The sequence below is a fragment of the Temnothorax curvispinosus genome, unplaced genomic scaffold (genome assembly GCF_003070985.1).
Source record: "Temnothorax curvispinosus isolate PA1 unplaced genomic scaffold, ASM307098v1 QBEX01004244.1, whole genome shotgun sequence".
In the NCBI taxonomy this organism is placed as follows: Eukaryota; Metazoa; Arthropoda; class Insecta; order Hymenoptera; family Formicidae; genus Temnothorax; species Temnothorax curvispinosus.
The window spans coordinates 307,097-329,436 of NW_020214024.1; the positions used below are offsets into that span (position 1 = coordinate 307,097).

The following is a 22,340-nucleotide window of genomic DNA, read 5'->3' on the forward strand; positions in this document are numbered from 1 at the left end:
TGCAATATCATGAGAAAAAGAACTGATATATTCAAGAGAAACGAAAAATCAGATTATATAGAGAACAATTTTTTAGACTTTTATATAAAGCCTACTGTTTAATTTCTCTGCTTTTATTAATAAATTAACAACATTTATAATTTCAATTTAAAGAAAAGTTTGATTATATATATATATATATATATTTTTTTTTTTATTTCTAAATGTAATTTTGATAAACACGGCCGGCATGACAATAGTTGGCCTCAAATTCTTCTTAAGAACTTTTTTATTAAAAAGAATTAAAATCAAATGTACATTTGTAATATTTCAAGAATTAAGGATCTGTATTCGCGATGACCACAATAACCAGGATCGATGAACCGTATGACTAATGATCCATAAAATCCACAAGATCTACAAAAACTATAACGTTAAATGAACATTGCTCTGATCTAAAGGCCTTTCACGTCAGACTTCCTAACGGACTTTTCTGTGTTGCAGTCCTGGCCACTCTATTGGCTATCACTCAGGAAACTCCCCAGAATTCCAGACATCAAAACTATGAGGAGCATCCTCGCGAGGCCTACTTCAACGGCTCGGCGTTCCTGAAATTGAGCTCCTTTGTATCGGTGCACCGTCACAGCGGCCTCAGCTTCCGCACGTGCGAACCCGGTCGACTATTCCTACAGAAGTACGATGACAATTCGATTAGTCTCGAGGTGACACCCGAGGGACTGCTCTTCGTGGCTGTGGTCGATCAGCAGAGATATGGAGCCAGACTAAACGCCAGGTTGCTCAACAACGCCTGGCACAACGTCAATTTGCTCTTTAGGCTTGGCAATCTCACCCTAAATGCCGCGGGGCACACACAGGTAAGTTCTGATTAAGGATACAAGTTCATACATAACAGAGATATAATTAAATACAAGATATACAAAATTAAATTTTTAATGTTTGATATAATATCCAAAATACAATAATACTGTATTTTATTTGCTTTAGATTATTTCCAAAGGTTTTATAAACCGTGCTTGTTAAAAAAATTCATCACTTTAGATATTTACTAAATTAAGCATTAACTTAATAGATTTTGAATATTTATTTATACAAAGATCGAAATGTGCTAATTGTAAGTCAATCTTAATTTTTAAGAAAGGCATAGATGTATAGAAACGTTTTCTTTAGATGGTTGCGAATGCGACTTACAATTCCGCCATCCTAACGCTTCCCGATTATGACGTGAACAGTTCGCTCATAGTCGGCGAAGGGTTCAAAGGTTGCGTCTTGCAAGGGCCCGGGATTCTCTTCAACAACAGCGTCAATAATGGGGCCGTTTTCGGACCCTGCCCGTTGGATACCAAAGGATGTAAGAATTCATAACTCTTTACTCTCTACTAGAATAATTTTTTTTTTAAATTTATCATAGAGTATTCTTGCACCGATAAGCGTTGAGTTATCACACATGAGTATGCTAGATCGATAGCGTAGTTGCTATACAAATAAATAGAACACTCTTAGGCTAGAGTTATTAGGTAAGTCTGGTAAATCATCGAGTGGATTACCTTGCAATGATAGATCGATACCATGCTCGTCGCAAATAAAACACTCTTATAGATGACCTTTTAGGCTATATCTATGATTCAATGATAACAGTAGGCTGTATCGTGAGATAAATGAACAAATTAGAGAAGAACAAGAATTTTTAGGAGAGTTTTTCTTAAATTTGTTTAATCTTTTTATCTTATCATGTTATTAAATATTTCTCCTTTTTCCATTTGATCATCCATATATTTTATTAATAGTTATTAAATGTAACATGTATTCGCAGTTTCGTCTTAGAATTAGAAACGGAAAGAATTTTGCTCTAAATTTTTTTATCGTTTTTCATCTCTTTTTTTGGGAACAGATTTATCATGATAGTTTTTTGCAAATCTTTTGCATCATTTTTATGTAGAACTAGATTACGACAAGAAGGAAGGAAGGGGAGAAGAGGGGCAAGAGAGAAAAAAAAGTATTTTAAAAGTTGCACGTGTTTTTTCTGAGAAAAATGCACACATTGCATGTGAGTTTTGTGAAAAACTAAAAATTTTCAGGTGGAACGAAGGGCCACGGGGGTAGCACAGGGGCACCTGCTGCTACGGCCCCCACTATGGATTTCTGCCACAACGAGCCATGCATGATGCACGGTAAATGCGTGTCGCGGCAGAATCGCTACGAGTGCCGCTGTTACGCCCGATACTCCGGCAACAACTGCGAGATTGACAATGGTAGACTTCGTCGATATCTTGAATATGCAGGGTTTACGGCGCGTATGTGGGGCGAGCGGATTCATACCCGACGCGCGCGTTAAACGGCAATGTTACGTCACGTATAATTGCACCGTGATGAGAAGATATTGTCTCATCGTAGATTTGCTCCCCCAGTTTTACAAAAACATTTTATAAAGATATTGCAAAATTAAAAATTAAGATTTAAATTAAACATTTTATATATACAGATTGAAATATAAATTGGGATTAAAATATGAATGAAAAGTTAACCGCCGGAAGATTATTTTTCTTTTAAGTACAATTTAATAAGTCATATATTTCTCGAACCCTCTGTATAGATAATCGTCGCAGAACAAAATATATCTATGAGAAATTTTTTATATATTTTTATTTATATTTGAATATTTAATACTAACGTATTTTCCCTTATAAAAGATTAGAATTTATTAATATCATTACATCGTCGTGATAAATGGGTGTGAAATCTGCGTTGTCTTTCCCCACTAGTTCTCGCACATCGTAAATGTGGATCTGTTCTGCTTTGATTTGAGACAATCTGTAGAAACTTTTAGAAACGCTTTTTCCCTCGCATTCAGACATTTGCTTCAAAAAATCACGCTCGCTCAATTACTTTAGATAACTATTGCCGTGCTATCTTTTTCCTTCTTTGAACGACACCGTTTCTCGAGAAAATTGCTTCGAAGTTAAGCAAGATAAGTTGCTTTGCGAAAAATTACATATAGTTAAACGTGCAAATATATACATATAAAAGACAAACGCCAGAGTTGTATTCCACTCAAACTAAATGTAGAACACTTAACATTTATTTTTAACAATTTTATTTTTTCGTCTATCTATATTTTGTAATTTTACCAACAATTAATTATTTATAATTTTTAGATTTATAATAATGTATTTATAATTTATAATTTATTTATTATTACAGATATAATTATAGGTATAACAAATATAATTTTAAAAAGGGTTCTCTCACTTGTGCATGCAATTAATCAATCAATGTTATCGCAATTAATATCACCTCATCTTTCATTCGTCGACTTTATCTCTCTAAGGAAATATCTCTAACAAGAAATCGAATTTTCTTCTCAGGCTCACCCTGTCAGAACGGACCTTGTCGTAACGGCGGTATCTGTAGCGAAGATGCGCGCGGTGACTTCAGTTGCAGTTGCAAGCCCGGATTTACTGGCGGCTTTTGCGAATCTCAACTGGGCGTACGATTATGTGAACAGAATCCGTGTAGAAACGATGGCATTTGTATAGCGCTAACAGACAGCGAGTACAAGTGCCAGTGTCAGGCTGGTTGGACTGGAAAGAATTGCGAAAATAATATTAACGAATGCGCTTCGAATCCGTGCAAGAACGGTGGCATCTGCATCGACGGGAACAATAATTATACCTGCAGATGTAACAGCACCGGGTGAGTCTCTTCAAGAATCTGAAATTAAACTTTAAATTGCAGTCTACGTGATTCGCATCTTCAGCATTGTTCATCAATTTTTCGTCTTCACGGATTATTAATTGGAGATTTTTAAATCTTTTACAAAGATGATTTATTATTCTGCAAATTCTCGCATGACTGTACATATTCTAGATCATAGATTTAATACATGTTCTAAAATTTTTACATTTCTATTAATCTTAAATTTTGTAAAATATCAATCTCACACACACACACACACACACACACACACATATATATATATATATAGATTATAAATTAAGGAATTTAAGGATTTTAAGGAATTTAAATTTCATCTATTTCAAATTTCAAGAGATCTCAAATCCCACGAGAGTGTAATAATACTGCATAGTAGTGCATAGATTCTTAGATTTTTTCGTACATCTCAAACGCTTTTCCATTTCTTTTCCTCAGCTATGAGGGCATCAACTGCGACGTGGACATCGACGAGTGTCAGCCGAACCCGTGTCAGAACAACGGCGTATGCTATGATTATTACGGTGCCTACATCTGCCATTGTTCGGCGGGCTTTGAGGGTCAGAACTGCGAGTTTAACTTGAACGAGTGCTTGTCCGAACCCTGTGCCAACGGCGGCAAATGTGTTGATGATGTGGGCACTTACCATTGCGAATGCCTCCCAGGATTCATGGGTCGCCATTGCGAGCTGAGGGGCCTCTGCGAAAACGCGGCCTGTCCTCCTAACAGCATCTGCGTGGAGGATGCTCATGGACCTCAATGTGTCTGCAATCCCGGTTTCATGGGTAATCCTCCTAATTGCACTGTCAACTATTGCGCCAGCAACCCCTGCGCCAACGGTGGCACTTGTACCAGCGGCAGAGATGGTTTCAGCTGCACCTGCCCGTCTGAATGGAGAGGTAAAATTAATTACGATTAAAATTAACAGCATTTACTTGCTCCGTTGCTGTGAAATTATTCTAACATTGACACTTTACGTAGATGAGAAGTCGCCCGTTTGATATGTATCACGAGCTTATAAATGCTCTCTTTCTTTATATAAATATAATTTTTATATTCATATCTCTCTATAATTATTTTAATTATAATTCTCTTTTTTTACAAATTTCTTTATTTCTTCAGCGAAGCAAGAAAATAGTCATAATTTAACCGTAAATGAGAACTATTTTTAATTATTTTTATATTAATTATATTAATGGTTTTTTAAAACGCCTAGAATTTTCTGTCTAAAAGAGAGCGATGCTTATTTTGCAGGAAAGAACTGTCAGATCGACATAGACGAGTGCCTATCGCAGCCATGCCAAAATGGTGGTACCTGCATCGACCGTGTCAATGGATACATCTGTAACTGCACCAGAGACTTCGTGGGTGATAATTGCGAACGGGAATACGATGCATGCGTCGTAAATCCTTGTCAGAATAATGGTACTTGTACGCTGATGCCAAGATCAAAGAGAGAATTTGTTTGTGAATGTCCACACGGTTTCGAGGGCAAGGTATCGTAATACATTGTAATAAATATATAAATATTATATTTAAAAAATCCAATTTGAATTTTTATATATTATATACATATATATATCTAATACATTTTAACTATTTACTTATAATTTTTATTTATATAAGATGTATAGATTTTACGTTATACAACAGAGATTTCGATGCCGAAATGTAAATGTAATTAAATTGAATACGATATGATTCAAGGTGTGCGACGTGAATATCGACGATTGCATTGGCGTGGTGTGTCCGGATGATAAGGTTTGCGTTGACGGGATTGCTGGTTACGAATGCAAATGCCCTGAGGGCTACAGAGATCCGAATTGCACGTTGATTGTAGATCACTGTGCGACAAAACCGTGCGACCATAACAGCACGTGCATCGACCTCGGCGAGCACGGCTTCGAGTGCCAGTGTGCAGAAGGCTTTCAAGGTATCGTCGAATTTAAGGCAATAGAATAACTCGTCAAATCAATCAAGAATTTCAAAAACTTTAAAGAATTATTTTGAAACATATAATTTCTAGTAATTATTTTACTAATTTAATTTAATTCATATTATTTTTATATCACTTTAAAACACAAAATTGCAATTTAAATTATTCTGGCATACTTTATCCTACTTTTAATTATTTTTGCCTAATTACATTTTTTTAAATTTAATTATGATGGTTATGATTTACTGTTATATAAATTTAGTTTTATAGTTTTATATTTGCGCATTAGAGAATTACTTTAGTATGCACTTGTACTTATTAAAAAAAGAGATTTTTGTAACTTATTTGTATTGTCAGAAAAATGGAATACAATTTCAAAGACTTTTTTACAAAAAATGAGAGAGAATTACATTCATTAAATATTACTTGCAGGTCAGTATTGTGAGCTTGATGTGAACGAGTGTGAGTTGCACGGTAATTCCCTGTGCAACTATGGGATTTGTATCAATACCGATGGTGGCTACAATTGCTTCTGCCGGCCGGGCTTCTCCGGTGATCATTGTGACATCAACATCGATGAGTGTTTGTGCGGCCCATGCAAGAATAATGCTACGTGTCGCGATAGCATCAACATGTTTCAATGTATATGTCAACCCGGTTACACCGGCAAGACCTGCGAGATAGACGTGAACGAGTGCGACAGCGATCCGTGCCACAATGGGGCGCAGTGCGTAAACGGTATAGCATCGTACATGTGCGTGTGCCCGGCGGGTTTCCTCGGTGCTAATTGCGAGATCAACGTCGACGAATGCGAATCGTCACCCTGCATGAATCAAGGAAAGTGCATCGATGGTGTAAACGACTACACATGCGACTGCAGTGATACTGGTTTCGAGGTAGAATCTTAATTAATATATACTTAATCTTTTAATTTAATTTAACGTAATGTTTAACTTATCGGAAATATAAATTTTCAAAAGTAAGCCAATTTAAATTCTTCACAATTGTTGCTTTTAATTACACTTAACTCAAAATTATATGTATATAAAACTTACTTTTTATTTTAATTTAATTTTACATACAATTTTTTAATTTAATTTAAAGTAAGAGCTAGTTTTATTAAATCTAATTTTTTAATTATAATCTAAAATTATTTTAACTCTGATTTTTAAGGGTCCACATTGCGAAAATAATATCGACGAATGTTTGTCGCGGCCGTGTGTAAATGACGGGCTATGTCTGGACGATATCAAGAGTTACAAATGTCAATGCTATTCCGGTTACACTGGTAAGAACTGCGAAGTGGACGTGAATGAATGTGAGAGTTCGCCCTGTCAGTACAATGGCACTTGCCTTGAGCGATCAAACAAAGACCTTTACAAGAGCGAAGCCCTGAACTTACCTGCGATCTTCACTCAGGAGTTTAGTTACGCCAATGCCAGCGGGTAAGTCTTTAAATAAATCTTTTAATTATTCTTAGCTTTCCTTACTTTCCTAAAAATTTAGACACCGTTTTCTTCATTTCTCTATTAACTTTGCCATTAATTTTGAGTAGACCTTACTTTACTTTAATTTTATTCAGAAATTCTACGTAAAATGTATATCTAACGTTAACGATTAAGAAGATGACTTGAAATCTGTGACTCTTACAAAATACCTTTCACACATTTCATCCCATGTAAAGGAATAAGTTCTTGAAACCTATGATAGGTATGAGTGCCTCTGCGTGCAAGGTGTCACCGGCAAGAATTGTGAGGTAAACATCAACGAGTGTGACAGCAATCCCTGCGGTCCAGGTACATGTATGGATCGTATCGGCGGTTACACCTGCGAGTGTGACGAGGGCTACGAAGGAGATCACTGCCAACACGAGATTGACGAGTGCAAGAGATACAATCCCTGCGAGCATGGAGTGTGCACCGACGCTAAAGCCGACTATTTTTGTACCTGCGAGCCGGAGTACGGTGGCAAAAATTGCTCGGTGAAGCTGATGGGATGTCAGGGCAATGCCTGCCAGAACGGTGGCACTTGCTGGCCTTACCTAGTCGATGAGACCATCCACAAGTTCAACTGCACCTGCCCCAACGGCTACCATGGCGAAGTTTGCGATTATGTGAGTATTTATATTTCTTATGAAGTAAATATTTTTTTAATAACTTTAAATAATATAATTTTAAGTTTTCACAAGCACACTATTTCCTTGGAATTAAACAATTATTGATTTTTCAACAAAAAAATATATGTACATCATTTACGCTTAATTACGCTTTATTGCACTCGTTAACTCTTTCTGAAGCGCTTCTGGCGGAAGGAGGTGCGTAAACGAGTTCTGCTTGTATAAACAATTTGATAAACATCTTAAAGAGTACTGTTATTTCGAATTCACAGGTGACGACGATGTCTCTAAGCGGCAGCTCGTACGTCTTAGTAAACACGACGCGCGATGAGGGCTACGATATCCAATTTCGCTTCAGGACTACCCTGCCGAATGGTCTCCTAGCGATCGGTAGAGGTGTGACCATTTATATTCTCCAGTTGGTAAACGGCAAACTCAATATACACTCTAGTATATTGAATAAATGGGATGGAGTCTTCGTCGGTAGTGGACTCAATGACTCCAACTGGCAGAAGGCCTTCGTGGCGATCAACGCGACTCATCTCGTTCTTTCGGCCAACGAGGAACAGACTATTTACCCCATCAGTCCGAACGAAGGCTCCAATTCATCGAATCACACATCCTTCCCTACGACTTTTGTAGGTGGGAGTCACATCAGCTCCTTCAGCTTTCTGAGAAGACTGTCCCGCTTACCCTCGTTCACTTTCTTCGTCGGCTGTATGGAAGACGTCGTCATCAACGGCGAATGGGTACGTCGATCTGTTGTTAATTTATTTTTCAAGTCTCAACTTTATTACTCTCAAATTCTCACTTTTTATTGTCAATCTGCACCATTTTTCCACCTGATAAAATTTCAAACTCATATAAACTGCGACGCCTTCATAATTTCTATAACAACGTTTCATGTCTCCAAAATTGATTTTAGGTTTACTCCGGCACCACGTCGAAAACCGTATACATGGAGGATGTGGAATCGGGCTGTCCTCGCGAAGCTCAGTGCTTACCTAATCCTTGTAAGAACGGCGGCCATTGTACCGATCGTTGGCGCGACTTCTATTGCAAGTGCGAGCGTCCTTATCTCGGTCACACCTGTCAGTACAACATGACAGCCGCTACTTTCGGCTACGAGAATATCACGAATGGTTACGTGACCGTAAGAGTTAGCGATGCTGTCAGACGTACCGTCAGCTCGGTCGTCGACATCTCTATGTTCATCCGCACACGGGAGAGCTACGGTGATATTTTCTATCTGGGCACGGAACCGGATTCTCAAGTCGATCAAAAGCCCCAAGAGAAGACCTACATAGCGGCGCAATTGGAAGGCGGGGAACTGCTTGTCAGAATCCAGTTTAACGGCACGGAGGCCTACACCGTCGGCGGCGTGAAGCTTAACGATGGAAACAACCATCTGATTCAAGTAGCGAGAAACGTTACCCTCATCCAAGTGAAGATCAACGGCACCGAATACTTCCGTAAGACCATCAGTGCCACGGGAGACCTGAACGTGACCATTCTTTATCTAGGAGGACTACCTCAAGCATCGCGATACATTCGTCAAGTCGATAGCAGGCAGATGGAAGTGCAACAAGTGCCGCAAATTAACTTCAAGGGCATTATCCAAGACGTGCAGATCTCAAATGGCACGAGAACGATGGTTGTAGAATTCTTCCCGCTAAAGGTGATTAAGTTCTTTTTGATACATTTTGTTTAACTCTATAATCTGTGCGTTATACTGTATAGTTTGTATAGTAATAGATTTAAACAAATACATACTTGATGTGCGTGTTTCTTCAAATTCTGAATTTTATGATTTGGATCTTGTGTAACATTATTCCTTTGTAACTTTGTATAACTTGTGTAACTTTGTAACATTTCAGCCCTTTTCATATCAGCAACATACTTTCATTCAAGATTTGTAAATAATTCTTATTTTCTTTCAGGCACAAGATATTCCTGCACTTGTTCAGTTCGGCAATGTCTCCTTCGACTCTGAAAAGGTCCTCGAAGGCGTGGTGTCGGATGATGTATGCGTGAGCAGTCCATGCAATCATAATGGCACGTGTCACGTAACGTGGAACGACTTCTGGTGCCAGTGCCCGCGCGGTTACACCGGCAAAACCTGCCAGGAGATGGAATTCTGTCAATTGCAAGACTGCCCGACGGGTTCACGCTGCCAGAATCTCGACGATGGTTACGAGTGCATCGCCAATGCGACCTTCGACGGTGTTTCCACTGCCTTCACGTACGCGTATGGTCGCGCTACGGATGCTGCCAGTGACCTACCACTCGACACCATCGAAATCACTTATCGATCTAACACCGGTGGCACGGTGCTTCACATGGCGCCTCATATGGGTGACCAACATTTCACCGTGTCCGTTTTCAGGGACACCGTCACTGTGTCCTGGCGGCTCGATCTAGAAAACCAGGGTATCGTCGCCTTTGGTAAGAGCCAACCCGACGGGAACTGGACTTCGCTGCTCATCAGACTAAACAACAATTCTGTGGAATGCGGTTACGCTAATCCTACTGAAGAGCAGCCTCACGTGGGTCACAACTTCAGCTTCCAACTATGGTACGATTTACTGGTGAGAGGAACAGTCACTCTCGGTGGACTTTCTTCCAGTGCCTTATCCGATAGGCACGCTTATTTTATTGGATTTAGACAGAGAAATGGAATCGAAGGCAATAGCGTGGATTATAATGAGCACAGACTAACGACCGCTATGCCCCCGCATAGTATGATATCCGGTGCGTATAACATTTTGATAGAGTTTTAGTTAGCTTTAAAATGTCATTATGTTGTCTGTATTTCTTTACATATATTATTTTTAATAGAACGTATTTCCATTACGTAAACTCCGATCTTTCTCTCTGAAAATTTGAGAATTTTTCAATCTCAATCCTTATATATTCTTCAATCTACAACTTTCAATCACGATCTCCGTAAAATTAACTCTTTTTCTCTGTCGCTTTTTCTTGGAATCAGAGAATCATATCTTTCTTCTTTGCATTCAGGAGAACCGTTTAAGGGTTGCCTCGGCGAAGTACGTATCGGTAGCATGTTGCTACACTACTTTACGTACGAAGAGGTTTATCAGAACGCGAATTTCACCCCATTGGAGTTCCTGGAGTTGCAGGGTAACGACAACGCCACTCATCGCGACAGTATCGGCTGCCAACTGTGCTTCGATACGGATTGCAAGAACGATGGTTATTGCTTTGATAAGGTCAACAGCTACGTATGCGAGTGTCCCGCGGGTTATGCCGAGGATGACTGCTCTTTTAATATCGACGAATGCGTCGACAACAAATGCCAGAACGGTGCGACTTGCGTCGATGGTATCGCCAATTACACTTGTGTGTGTAAGAATGGCTGGCAGGGATGGCTGTGAGTATATTGTTTTCTCTTTAAATTAATACTTTAGCTTTTGTGTACAAGAAGGAATTAATATTTCTCGTTACTATTATATACATACAGCAAAGTTATTTTATAAAATCATAATATCATTAATGTTTTTAACGGATGATTTTTGTATATAATTAGACTTAAAAAAAAAATTGATTCTGTATATATTTATGATACACTTAATCAACAAACAAGATATTAACTATAATTAATAAATATTAATTGATAATAAAAACATAATATTATCTATATTATCAATAATAAATTTATAATTAATTGACGTCAATGTCAGTTGATACAATCGTATGTCTTGTGTAGGACAATATTATATATTACAAAATCTTTAAATCATGACTTTATCAACTTATCATATCAGATCAGAAAATTACACACACATACGCATCTCATAATCACAACAGCACTAAGATAAATTCCATAAAACTGTATTCTCTAACGATTAAGAAGGAATTATGACTCTCTTTCTTATCAAGTTCCTTTCCTATCTGGTCACAGATGCGATAGCGACATCAACGAGTGCGTAACGCTGAGTCCGTGTCAACACGATGGCGTATGCGTGAATCTGCCGGGCTTGTTCAGGTGTGAGTGCCCCGATCAATTCACCGGCGAACTGTGCGAAAGCTTCCGGCTGATCACCTGCGAGAACGAGCCGTGCAAGAACGGCGCGACCTGCATGAACGTGACGAATCCAAAGACGAGTGACAACTTCACCTGTAACTGCATGCCCGGCTACGACGGCCCAACCTGTGACACGCCCTATTGCATCAAAAGGAAGTGCGAAAACGGGGGTAGATGCCAATTCCTATATAATCAGGTATATATAATTCCTCCTTCTCACTATTATATTATCTTTATATTTTCATGTTCTAAGATCCAGACTTTGAAAGATCCCTCATTAAAAATGATTAAGTTTCTCAAGTTCTATATTTTTGGATTCTAGGATCTTTGAGTTCCTGGACCTTCAAAATTTTAAACTTAAATTCTACAAGTTTCGAAAATCTTTAAATAATAATTTACATTTGGAATTTATAATCTTATAATTTTTAACTCTCAAAGATTTCTTCGTATCGCTTAATCATTGCGCACATCAATTATTATTAATGTAATTATTTTATTAATGTAAAATAGATTCCGAAATGCATCTGTCCTCTCGGTTACTCCGGTATGACCTGCGAGACCAACATCGATGACTGCGCACCGGATTCTGAAGGCAATGTGCCCTGCAAGAACGACGGCAAGTGCTACGACGGAGTGAACAATTTCATATGCGACTGCCAAGGCACCGGATATACCGGGGTCGATTGTTCCATCGACGTAGACGAGTGTCAGGATTTGGAGATCGATTGCGGACACGGTAAATGCGAGAATCTACCTGGTATCTATCAGTGTAACTGTGACGACGGTTATTGCGGCTACAATTGCGGCATGGAGAATCCCTGTCAGGAGGTGAGTTCTTTAATCTCTCATGTCGAGAAAATAAAAACGTAAAAGAGCGCGATTGAGATAAGTGACATGGAAAAGAGATTGCTAAAATTTAATAAATTAAAAATTTTTAAACTTGGATAAACTTGGTACAAGGATTAACAGATCAGTTGTCAGAAAAAATTGGGGAGATTTAATAGAAATAGTATATTGTACAACTAGTGGGAAAAGTGGTTGATTCTGAATGAGTGTGAAGTTGGGCTCACACTTGGCATCACACTCATTTGGGCTCGACCACTCTTCCCACGAGTTGTTCATACTATTTTTTTTAACAAGAGCGTGAAACAGGCCGCTTTTTGCGCTTGTTTTACAATTTCATTTCTCCACTAGTTGAGAATAAATAACTCCATTTTTCAACTAGTGGAAAAATGGATCGTTTTGCTCACTCAAAACAAGCGCGAAAAGCGGCCCATTTCACGCTCGCGTTAGGAAAATAAAATTTTACGAGTCCTCATTAAAGTTATAATAATAAAAATTAAAGTAAAAAAAAATTCATAATTATTCGTATTTTGTTTCTACTCAATTACTTAATAATGCCCTTGTTTCGATCTTTTATTTAGAGTTTCTGCCACAACGGTGGCACATGCGAATGCGCCGACGATGGCGGATACATATGTCGATGCACTCCTGATTACACGGGACGAAATTGTACAGAGGTAAGATAAAATTTGGGAAAAGATTTATGTCATGTACACAAATTGTGTAATTTATTAATTTGCCAATGATGTGTCTCATAATCAGTCAAAATATCCAGAATATTTATAGTATTATCATTCTATAATACAATATAGTTAAGCAAATATTAAAAGTAATTATTAGAAGTAATTCTGTAAAGTATATATTATTCTATATAATTATAGATAATATACCAATAAATAAATTTATATATAATATATTATATATAAATTTATTTATATAAGTAAAGTAATTTACTTTTATATATATCAGTAATAAATATTTTTCATATTTTCTATTTTTCAGCCGGAAAATAATTATTTAGGCTTAGGCAACCAAGCCCTCGACATAATGGTAATTGTAGGCCCGATCGTGGGCTGTCTTCTCCTGATTGCCATCGGATCCCTTGTAGCGCTCTTCATGATGGCAAGGAAAAAACGTGCAACACGTGGCACGTACAGTCCGAGTGCTCAGGAGTTTAGCAATCCGAGAGTGGAGATGGATAATGTAATGAAGCCTCCACCGGAGGAGAGATTGATCTAATCGAATGACAGTCGGAAGGATATTATAATTAGGTGATGCGAGTGAATTTCGATAGGTGGAAGTTGCTTTTTGAAAGAGCAGATTCCGTTTTGTGCGAAAGAAAGATAATAAGAATAAAATAGTATTATTTATTTATTTTTAATTAAATTTATAATTAATCTATTTAATTATGAATTTCTTTGCTCATAATTTTGCTTAGAGCTGCAGATTTTTTACAAAGTTTAAATCTTTCCATATATCGAAGGTTATTTGCATAGCCTAGTCTTCCGAAAATGTGATTCATCATTGCGAAGATTTTCGACTGAAAGCACGCAGATCGCTCGACGAACAGTCAAGTCGATGACGTGAAACGATTACTGATCGCGTCTTCTAGTCCTCACTGTTTCGTCGTTACAAAAAAATAGACGAATTAGAAGGAAGGAATGAATTTATTGTTAGAGATTAAATTTCAGATCCTTTAAAAATCGATTAGAAAATTTCCATCAAGTCTTTTTAATTCATTGCCTGTGAGAGAATTGTATAGGCAATGATTCTAAGATTAGTAATAAAAATAACACACATTTTTTTGCAACGACACATTTTTTGACAATCCTCCCGAGGGAGGATGATTATCATTCAAGTAGGTTTAAAAACTTGGTATTATGTTGGAACCTACTAATAAAATCAACGTTTTGTTTCGAGCTTTCTGAGCAATGTATAGAGTGTCTCGGAGAAAGAATATATTCATTACATGCATGAGTATATTTTCTAAATAATTTGTATTTAAAAAATCGTATTTTAAGGATAGTAATTCCTTTAGTTGAATTCGAGGGACCAATGATGATGTTCTGAGATTCGAGAATTCGAGGATTTAGAAGTACAATTATTCTAAAGATTCGACAAGCTCCAAAAGCTAAGAATCTAAAAAAATCCACAGATTCTAAATTTAAGAATTCTAAGAATCAAAAGGCAAAGGGAAAAAATATTTTAGCATCAAATAATGCTCGAATAAAAAGGTTTTATCGAGTAAAAAGGTGATCTATGCCTCTCTCTCTCTCTCTCTCTCTCTCTCTCTCTCTCTCTCTCTCTCTCTCTCTCTCTCTCTCTCTCTCTTTCTCTTTCTGTTTCTCTGGGACACCCTGTAAACGACACGCGTAAAATAAATCACGTAGATTATAATGAAGTGTACTTAAAGCTCTCAGAAGTGTCCTTAAGACGTTAAGCAATACTCGAAGGAGGCGAATCCGAGCAAACAGACCCGTCCATTTTAGTGCCTAATCTATACTCTGCTTAAAGAGATATTATTTATAAGTTGCGATGCATGCAATATCGATGGACGAGAAGAAACAGAGGAAGCAAGCAGGACGATATTCCAAAAAAGCTTACGACTTAAACACATTTGAGATCTCGAGAATAATGCATAATGTTCTTACACTTGCAAAAGAATAGGTGAATTAAAGGAAATTTACATAATCTGTGTGTGTAAATTTTCAAAAACTCTATATAAAGATCCAAATTCTTAATTCCTTATTGCCTTGATTATTTGCTTTCCTCTAATTAAATTTTAATAATTTAATAATAACTTTCTCTTGGAAATTTAATTTTAATTATTTTTTTATTTAATCTCTCTATTTGATTTTGTTCCAATTTTAACTCGTTTCGATTCCTATCTCATTTTTAATACCATTTATTTTTAAACTTCTCATCAGAGGTTCAATAAGATAAATAGAATAGAATAGAATATATTCTATTCTATTTCAATTTTAACGTAGTTTCTTCGATACAATTTTAGTTTAGATTTTTTATTAATTTAATTACAATAAAGTTCCCTTTTAATTTGCCTATCTTCGCAGGAATTATATATATGTTAAGTTTTAAATATTGTCAAACAGCGACACATATTTCGACTTATTGTAAAAAAAACGTCGATACTGTCGAGCGTTTCCGATATCAGCGTAAGAAAGGAAAACTCTGAACGCGCACGGAAAAACTCACATTATTACACGCCTGTTAATTTTGTACATAGACATAGCTTGTAAGCCGAAAAGATTATTAACGACTTTATCATATTTAGGATTTTATATGACTATTAAGTAGATATTTAACGATAACAAACGTATTAATCAATACGTACTTATACCACGACCAAAGTAGCGACGAGGCGATATCTTATATTATAAGATTTTACTCTGTAAAAATCATCTTGCGATTTTATAAGCGTTTGATTTTTCATTTATAAAGCATTTGTGTTCAAGACTGAGTTCCGAGCGTCTGAAATAAGAGAAATAACGAAAAATTCAGATATATATGTAACATACCGAATATATATATACTATATACACATTCCATATTTATATATTTGAAAAAAGTAAATTGTATAAATTACATCTTTTTTAATCAATTTTGTCAATGCCAAAATATGTAAAAATTATTCGAATATGTATATAGTTCAGGCAAATTAATAACTGTTCCGTTTTTTGCTCATTTCAAACGCTATCGTATCTAAAATTTATACACATAATTTTTATTTCGCGGTAAATATATCTAAATTCTCGCGATATATGAGTCGAGAAAATAAATACGATAGATTTGAACGTTTTATTCGGTATGATCGAGTCGAAGATATGCAATACAGTGCGTTACACAAGTAGGTATAGGACTCCAAGTGGACGACTAAATGTACAAAATCAATAAACGCATGTATAAACAAACGAATTGATTAACACATCGACAAATATCTGTATCTTTATTATTCGATAAAATACAGAGCAGCTAAAATAATACATAGTATGTATGAATAATATAAAACATCGTGATTGATAAAACTTGTATAAATTATGTACAATGAGCTAAAAAATAATCGACTAGATTTAAATATACGATCGATGGTGCGTCAGAAATTAAAACTCTTTACAATCTGAATATCTGAAAATTGGGAATTTTCTATTGGTTAAGAAAAAGGAATGGAGTGAATTGAGCAGTCGTTTCAAATCTAGCCCGTGTTCTTGCCGTTCACTTTGCTTAATTTATTGCGCGATATTTTGTCAAAAAAGCCCGGCAGCGCGTTCGCTGCTGTCTGGTGGCACCTGTTAAAAAATTGATCAGATTCTTATAATATAAATTTATTATATCTTGTTACACATTGAATAAATTTCATACACATCGCTTATTTTTTACACTCATGCAATTACTTCAATACGTTTAATTTTAATATTTGCTTCCAATTAATAAGCAATTGTATTGACAATTTAATTACGTTTATATTGCGATACACTTATATACATATTTATAGATACAAAATGTATCCTACATAGTTTGATATCATTTCCACATTTTAATTATAATTTCTTGAAATGCAAAGTAGTACCTGAAAATTAGTGAGCGGTACGTTATCGTCAATCGGCGTATCACAAAAGCTTTCATTTCGAGCTTGCCGTTGTTGGTTTCGCCGACGATCATCTTGTAAAAGTGTGTAGGCACCGCCACATGATTCGCGCCTATCACCTCATAACGCACATATTTCTTTCCATCCGTTTCTCTCCTATAAATGCATATAATAATATAAAAATAGACAAGATTCAAAGCAAAACTGGAAACTGCCAGCAAGCAAACGCACTTAGGAAGGTACAACGGGTTTGAATTCGCACTTGGAACGATCCACTTCCTTGTTGTACTGCAACCTTTTCTTGGTCAAGTGTTCAAACACCCAATGAGGCAAAACTCTGTTTCGCCTGTCGTAAGAAAGCACAAAATCCTCGTAGGACCTGACATGATCCAATCCGGGAAAACCAAATTTCATAATCTATCGCAATATTATCAATATCCAGTACGATCGTTAGAACTTTTAACGCAACAACAACGCGACAAGTTACTGAATTAATTCCTTTCATACTTGATGCGACCAGATTATCTATATATATAAGTACCGTCTTCTGTCTGTATGTACGTGAACTGCTCATTCGTTAGTGGACCAAATTTTTACCAAAAGTATATGAAATAGGGGTAAAATTTTCCGTGGATGAAAATGTCGTGGTTAATTTTTCATTACCGATCTTTTTGGAAACCGGTTCCGAAATTTTTTCAAATTTTATCTAGTTTATTACTAAATCATCACATGCCAATAAATTTGTCAAGCATCAAATTATTTGTTATTGTTATTGGTGCCAGCTTCCAGCATTGCAAATTGTTTGTAGTTTCCAATGATATATAATGGGGGCGGGGGGAGATTAGTTAATCTTTAATCATCCTTAATCCCACCTGCGACACCCTTGTGACGGCCGATGACAATTATAAAAATTTTTTTATAATTACCAAAACAAGATGTTTAATTTTTATATATTTTATATTTTTCTTATAATCTTTTTACAAAAGAACACTCATTTTAATTTTTCTGCTTGGAATGTCTTCCATATAATTTTTTTTATTAATTTTATTATCTTATTAGCTTTTAATTAGATAATAAATCTTCATATCTATCTACTTTTTACAAGAAACGTTTACATTTTTATATATAACTTTCACTCATCCTAAGAATTGTTCTTGGACTACCGATGATCTAGAATTACATTAGAAATGTACTTCTTTTTCTTCAGGCAATTTTCTACTACAGCGTAAATGGTAAGCAGTCTTCTATTCATGGCACTTAAGTGCGCCTCTGTGATGAGTGGAGAAACATTTGACATTTCAGCTTCATGTACAAGAAGTCTACCTAATGCGATGCTTAAAGAGCCACCACTAAACAGTCGCAACCTATCCCACATCGTTTTGTGAATCCTGGAATAAAGTTCATGGAATAAAATTTTTTTCAGTTTTTTTTTTAATTGATACCATTTCTTACATAGTTTCTGAGCGCAGTAATTAAAGGAGAGACACTTTCCGAAGACAAATTTATAAGATAGCTTTAACAAGCCCTTTAGGAATTCCAAATTTCAAATTTTGCAAAAAATCAATAAGGTACGTTAAGTACTTGGCATGTTTTTCAATTTGCATAATTTTCGCAGTAAGTAGCAGATTATACTCACATGCAGCACTGGTAGAGAGGCGCTAGGATGTCAAGGTGATCCACATCAGGATTGCTTAGGCTTTTTCCATTATCGATCAGCAGCACTGCGGGATTATGGAAATTATTCTGCGCAAGTTCATAATGATGCCGATCACCATTATCCATAAGGAAGTCGAAGATCGCTGTGTCGATCAAATCCAAGAGCCTACTCGACGATTGCGGCGAATAAGCCTTTGAGTCTTTTACCTAAAAGACAAATCAATTATATATTTTCGACATCGAACGTTATTTATAATCGCGTTTTCTCAACTTCATATATTTTGTTATTATATTTAAATTTATTTTTATACATATTTTTATAATCTAAGCAATATAATAATACTTTATCACAATAGCCCTCATCTATTTCCCACGCAGCAAGTTTGTTTCTTTTATAAGTCCGCTGCCAAGGATGACGATGCTTGACCAGTCTTAAGTATCGCGGAAGCCAAAAGATGAGAGCACCCTCCAATACATCCCCCGTTCCACAGACGGGATCGGATGGAGAACAATAATGACAAACGCCATATAGGCACGTATCGTTACCCTCTTGATACATAGTTGCGTATAGTGCCGGCGTCGCGCGGTTGCCAACCTCTTCTTTTAGATCAACTACGAGAGTGTACATCCCTTATTTCATCAATTTACAGCAAAAAATTCCGATTATAGTTTATTGGAAAAAGCTAATTATAATTAATTAAAGTTTTTATTGCAAATTCTTGAAAATTCAAGTGAGATATCTATTAAAATAAACAGAAATATAATTATTACATGAATCTTTTTCAAGTCTTGTCATTTTGTTCAACTTTAACATACGTTTTCGCATAACGGCGAGTGGTACTCTTCGCAATGCCAACAAGGATGATAAATGAAAAGCCACCACTTCAGCATTGTGCCGATCCTTGCCATGGTACACTGGTCCGTGTATAATAGCGTGTCTGGAGTACCATTGTGGCTTAAATAATGCTTTTACGTCGTTCTCGAGATTGAGCATAAGCTTCAGCTGTGTACCCAATGGAGCGTTATCCGCACGGACCACTCTAGATCTCCGCAAAACTTCCAAAATAGTCCCCAGCTCCGGTGCTGCCGGCGGAATCAGTTGATGTGCATCTGGCCACTATACATATAACAAAATAATATTTATACTTAATTATATTTACACTTTATTTCTTGAATTTGTCTCTTGGTCAAATACATTATAAAAATATAATTGTAAATTAACAGAATGTCCTCCTATTCTTCAAAATTGATTGAGAGATAAAAAAATCCAAGTATTTTAGAAACAGAAAGATCAGAAGCAAACTCGTCTCGAATAACATACAATTAAGATAAATTTAAATGTATTATTAGAGATAACAGAAATTATTTCTTTCTATTCTTTTTAATACAACATTACATATAAATTTTTATTAAATCTCTTATTTATTAAGAAATTTGAAACACTTAAGATTTTTGTAACTAACATTATTATTGGGAATATTCCAGATATCTTCGCGGACATTCGGCATTATCGTTAGCTCGGCTAGCAACCGTTCCAGAACGAGAGTGTAGCTGGTGTTCTGTTTAAAATATTTGGAGGGCAGCGTGCGAATCTCTTCTTTGAGCCTCTCGCCGATATCCTTTGCGATTGACCTCAATTGCGGCAAATCTTTTTCACTGGATCGCGAAGACGTGGAGGGATCTTGCCTGGGTTTCGGTTCCGGTAAATTTTTGGCGTACGTCCTATGTGAGGAAGAACTCTCGACGATCATTCGGATAAAGTAGATGTTTACGCTGAGGACCAAGATCAAGAGAATGCTCAAGGCGAAAAGAGTGCAACGTCGGCCAATCATCTGCAATTTTTATGAATTTGTATATATAATCTCACGATTATCATGTAATAATTTTTTAATTGTAAATAATATTTAAAATTACAAGTCACCATCAATTTATTTCAATCTTAATTATTTAATAGATCACTCTCATCAATTACTGTAATCAATCACTAAATTAAATAATAATTTTTATGCCAGGTCAAATTCGTCAAAAGATTACATATATATATATATCTCAATAATTTAATTTTCAATAATTTAAATTTAAGTGCTTTTAAGGAGCACTAACTGCCTTAATGATAATTGTATTTTCCATCGAAATAAATACATCTCTTTTTCCTATTCACAAGCTTAGATTGCAGGACATTACAACAGGTAATTTTCTAAAACTAATAAAATTAATGTAAACATAAGTTTTTCATTTTCTTTTTTATATTAAAGAGCTAAGAACAGATTTCCCGCGTCATATTGGCGACTGTATTACGCAATTTCTGCTTGTGGCATTATGGCGACTTCGTGACATTCGTTGACGTTCGTGACCCAGCTTCGATATAGTTATCGTTATTTATGATTAACCGAGTCTCCAGCTGGATCATAATTATATAGATACACGTGGACTCTAATAAAACAAACACACTGTAATTCTTAATAAGAGAGATCTAAAACTTATTCGAACGACCAAACGACCGATATCCGGCGCATTGACCGCATTTTCAACAAACATGGTAACACGTGATAATGTTAATTTTGATCACATCTTCACCTTGAAGCCATTGGCCACGCGTCCGCTGTCACCTGGTAACTCGCGTCTGTCTCATCCTTCGTCGATTGCCGCCGACCCTACCGACGCCGACGTCTCATCCGCGTCCGGGCATCGGCGCCATTTTTACTCACCTCTCTCACCAGTGTGACTACAGAATACAGACTAGCTAGTAGCTACAGACTATTGTGACTAATATGACCTCACCAGATTGAACGTGGTACAGTGCAACTAATTACGCGTTTTTGCGAAAGTTCTTTTCCGGAAAAGAACTTTTGGAACACAACTGAACAATATGATATATTTTTGATAAATTGAACGAGAAATTTTCTTTGCAGAAACATTCATTTTAAAAATTCAATTTTGATTACTCTTACTTTTTTATGTCATTAAAAAAAATTTCACAGAAATTAAAAAAAAATGTTTTGATTAACACGTAATAATTAATTAATATTCAACAATACGAATAACAGTTAAATACACGAATGAAAAATTGCGAACTGAAAAGTACCGCGTTCTGCTCTGTAGCCCTTCCAGATATAAACTGTGCGATGCAGTAATCAGAATAACGAGGGATATATGTGTCCGTATTGGATAACTCGAGGCATTCATGTATGAACAAATAAGCGTCGTACACATAACTGAAATTTTCTTCCTATATTATTAAAGAAATTACGACATCTGCCGCATGATTTTTTTCATCATAAATGCTGAAATATATAAATGTTACATTTTATTTTCTATAATATCCTATCTTCTACAATACAATTCTATCATATGAAATAAATAAGGTTTTTTTCCTTCTCTATGAGAGATAGTCGAAGAGGCGAACTCAGCTTTCGCTCACTTTGAGAGACTT

At 36.1% G+C, this 22,340-nt stretch overlaps 2 protein-coding genes and 1 pseudogene across 4 annotated transcripts in view; 1 reads left to right on the top strand and 2 right to left on the bottom strand.

Moving 5' to 3' along the window:
* LOC112453290 (protein crumbs) overlaps positions 1-16,212 on the top strand; it is a 33,570-nt gene extending 17,358 nt beyond the window's left edge. The window contains exons 2-20 of one of the 3 annotated variants that reach the window (XM_025013934.1): positions 484-854; positions 1,168-1,348; positions 2,076-2,249; positions 3,363-3,690; positions 4,147-4,607; positions 4,963-5,204; positions 5,416-5,641; positions 6,077-6,540; positions 6,818-7,089; positions 7,355-7,757; positions 7,941-7,958; positions 8,033-8,509; positions 8,686-9,438; positions 9,701-10,511; positions 10,779-11,151; positions 11,683-12,001; positions 12,316-12,633; positions 13,230-13,325; positions 13,651-16,212. In XM_025013934.1, the coding sequence (XP_024869702.1) occupies positions 484-854; positions 1,168-1,348; positions 2,076-2,249; positions 3,363-3,690; positions 4,147-4,607; positions 4,963-5,204; positions 5,416-5,641; positions 6,077-6,540; positions 6,818-7,089; positions 7,355-7,757; positions 7,941-7,958; positions 8,033-8,509; positions 8,686-9,438; positions 9,701-10,511; positions 10,779-11,151; positions 11,683-12,001; positions 12,316-12,633; positions 13,230-13,325; positions 13,651-13,887 (6,524 nt within the window). In that variant the 3' untranslated portion in view covers positions 13,888-16,212. The remainder of the gene's footprint in view (positions 1-483; positions 855-1,167; positions 1,349-2,075; positions 2,250-3,362; positions 3,691-4,146; positions 4,608-4,962; positions 5,205-5,415; positions 5,642-6,076; positions 6,541-6,817; positions 7,090-7,354; positions 7,758-7,940; positions 7,959-8,032; positions 8,510-8,685; positions 9,439-9,700; positions 10,512-10,778; positions 11,152-11,682; positions 12,002-12,315; positions 12,634-13,229; positions 13,326-13,650) is intronic. The other 2 variants (XM_025013935.1, XM_025013936.1) reach the window with 2 other exon arrangements.
* Positions 16,213-16,598: 386 nt separating this feature from the next.
* On the bottom strand, positions 16,599-17,665 carry LOC112453276 (annotated as a pseudogene).
* Positions 17,666-18,277: 612 nt separating this feature from the next.
* LOC112453268 (glycosaminoglycan xylosylkinase) lies at positions 18,278-21,775 on the bottom strand. The gene is made up of 6 exons (XM_025013900.1): positions 21,485-21,775; positions 20,371-20,739; positions 19,724-20,024; positions 19,251-19,519; positions 18,888-19,114; positions 18,278-18,639 (listed from the first exon to the last, which is right to left on the bottom strand). The coding sequence occupies exons 2-6, from the start codon at positions 20,737-20,739 to the stop codon at positions 18,411-18,413; spliced, it is 1,395 nt and encodes a 464-aa protein (XP_024869668.1). The 5' UTR covers positions 21,485-21,775; the 3' UTR covers positions 18,278-18,410.
* Between the last annotated feature and the right edge of the window lie 565 nt (positions 21,776-22,340).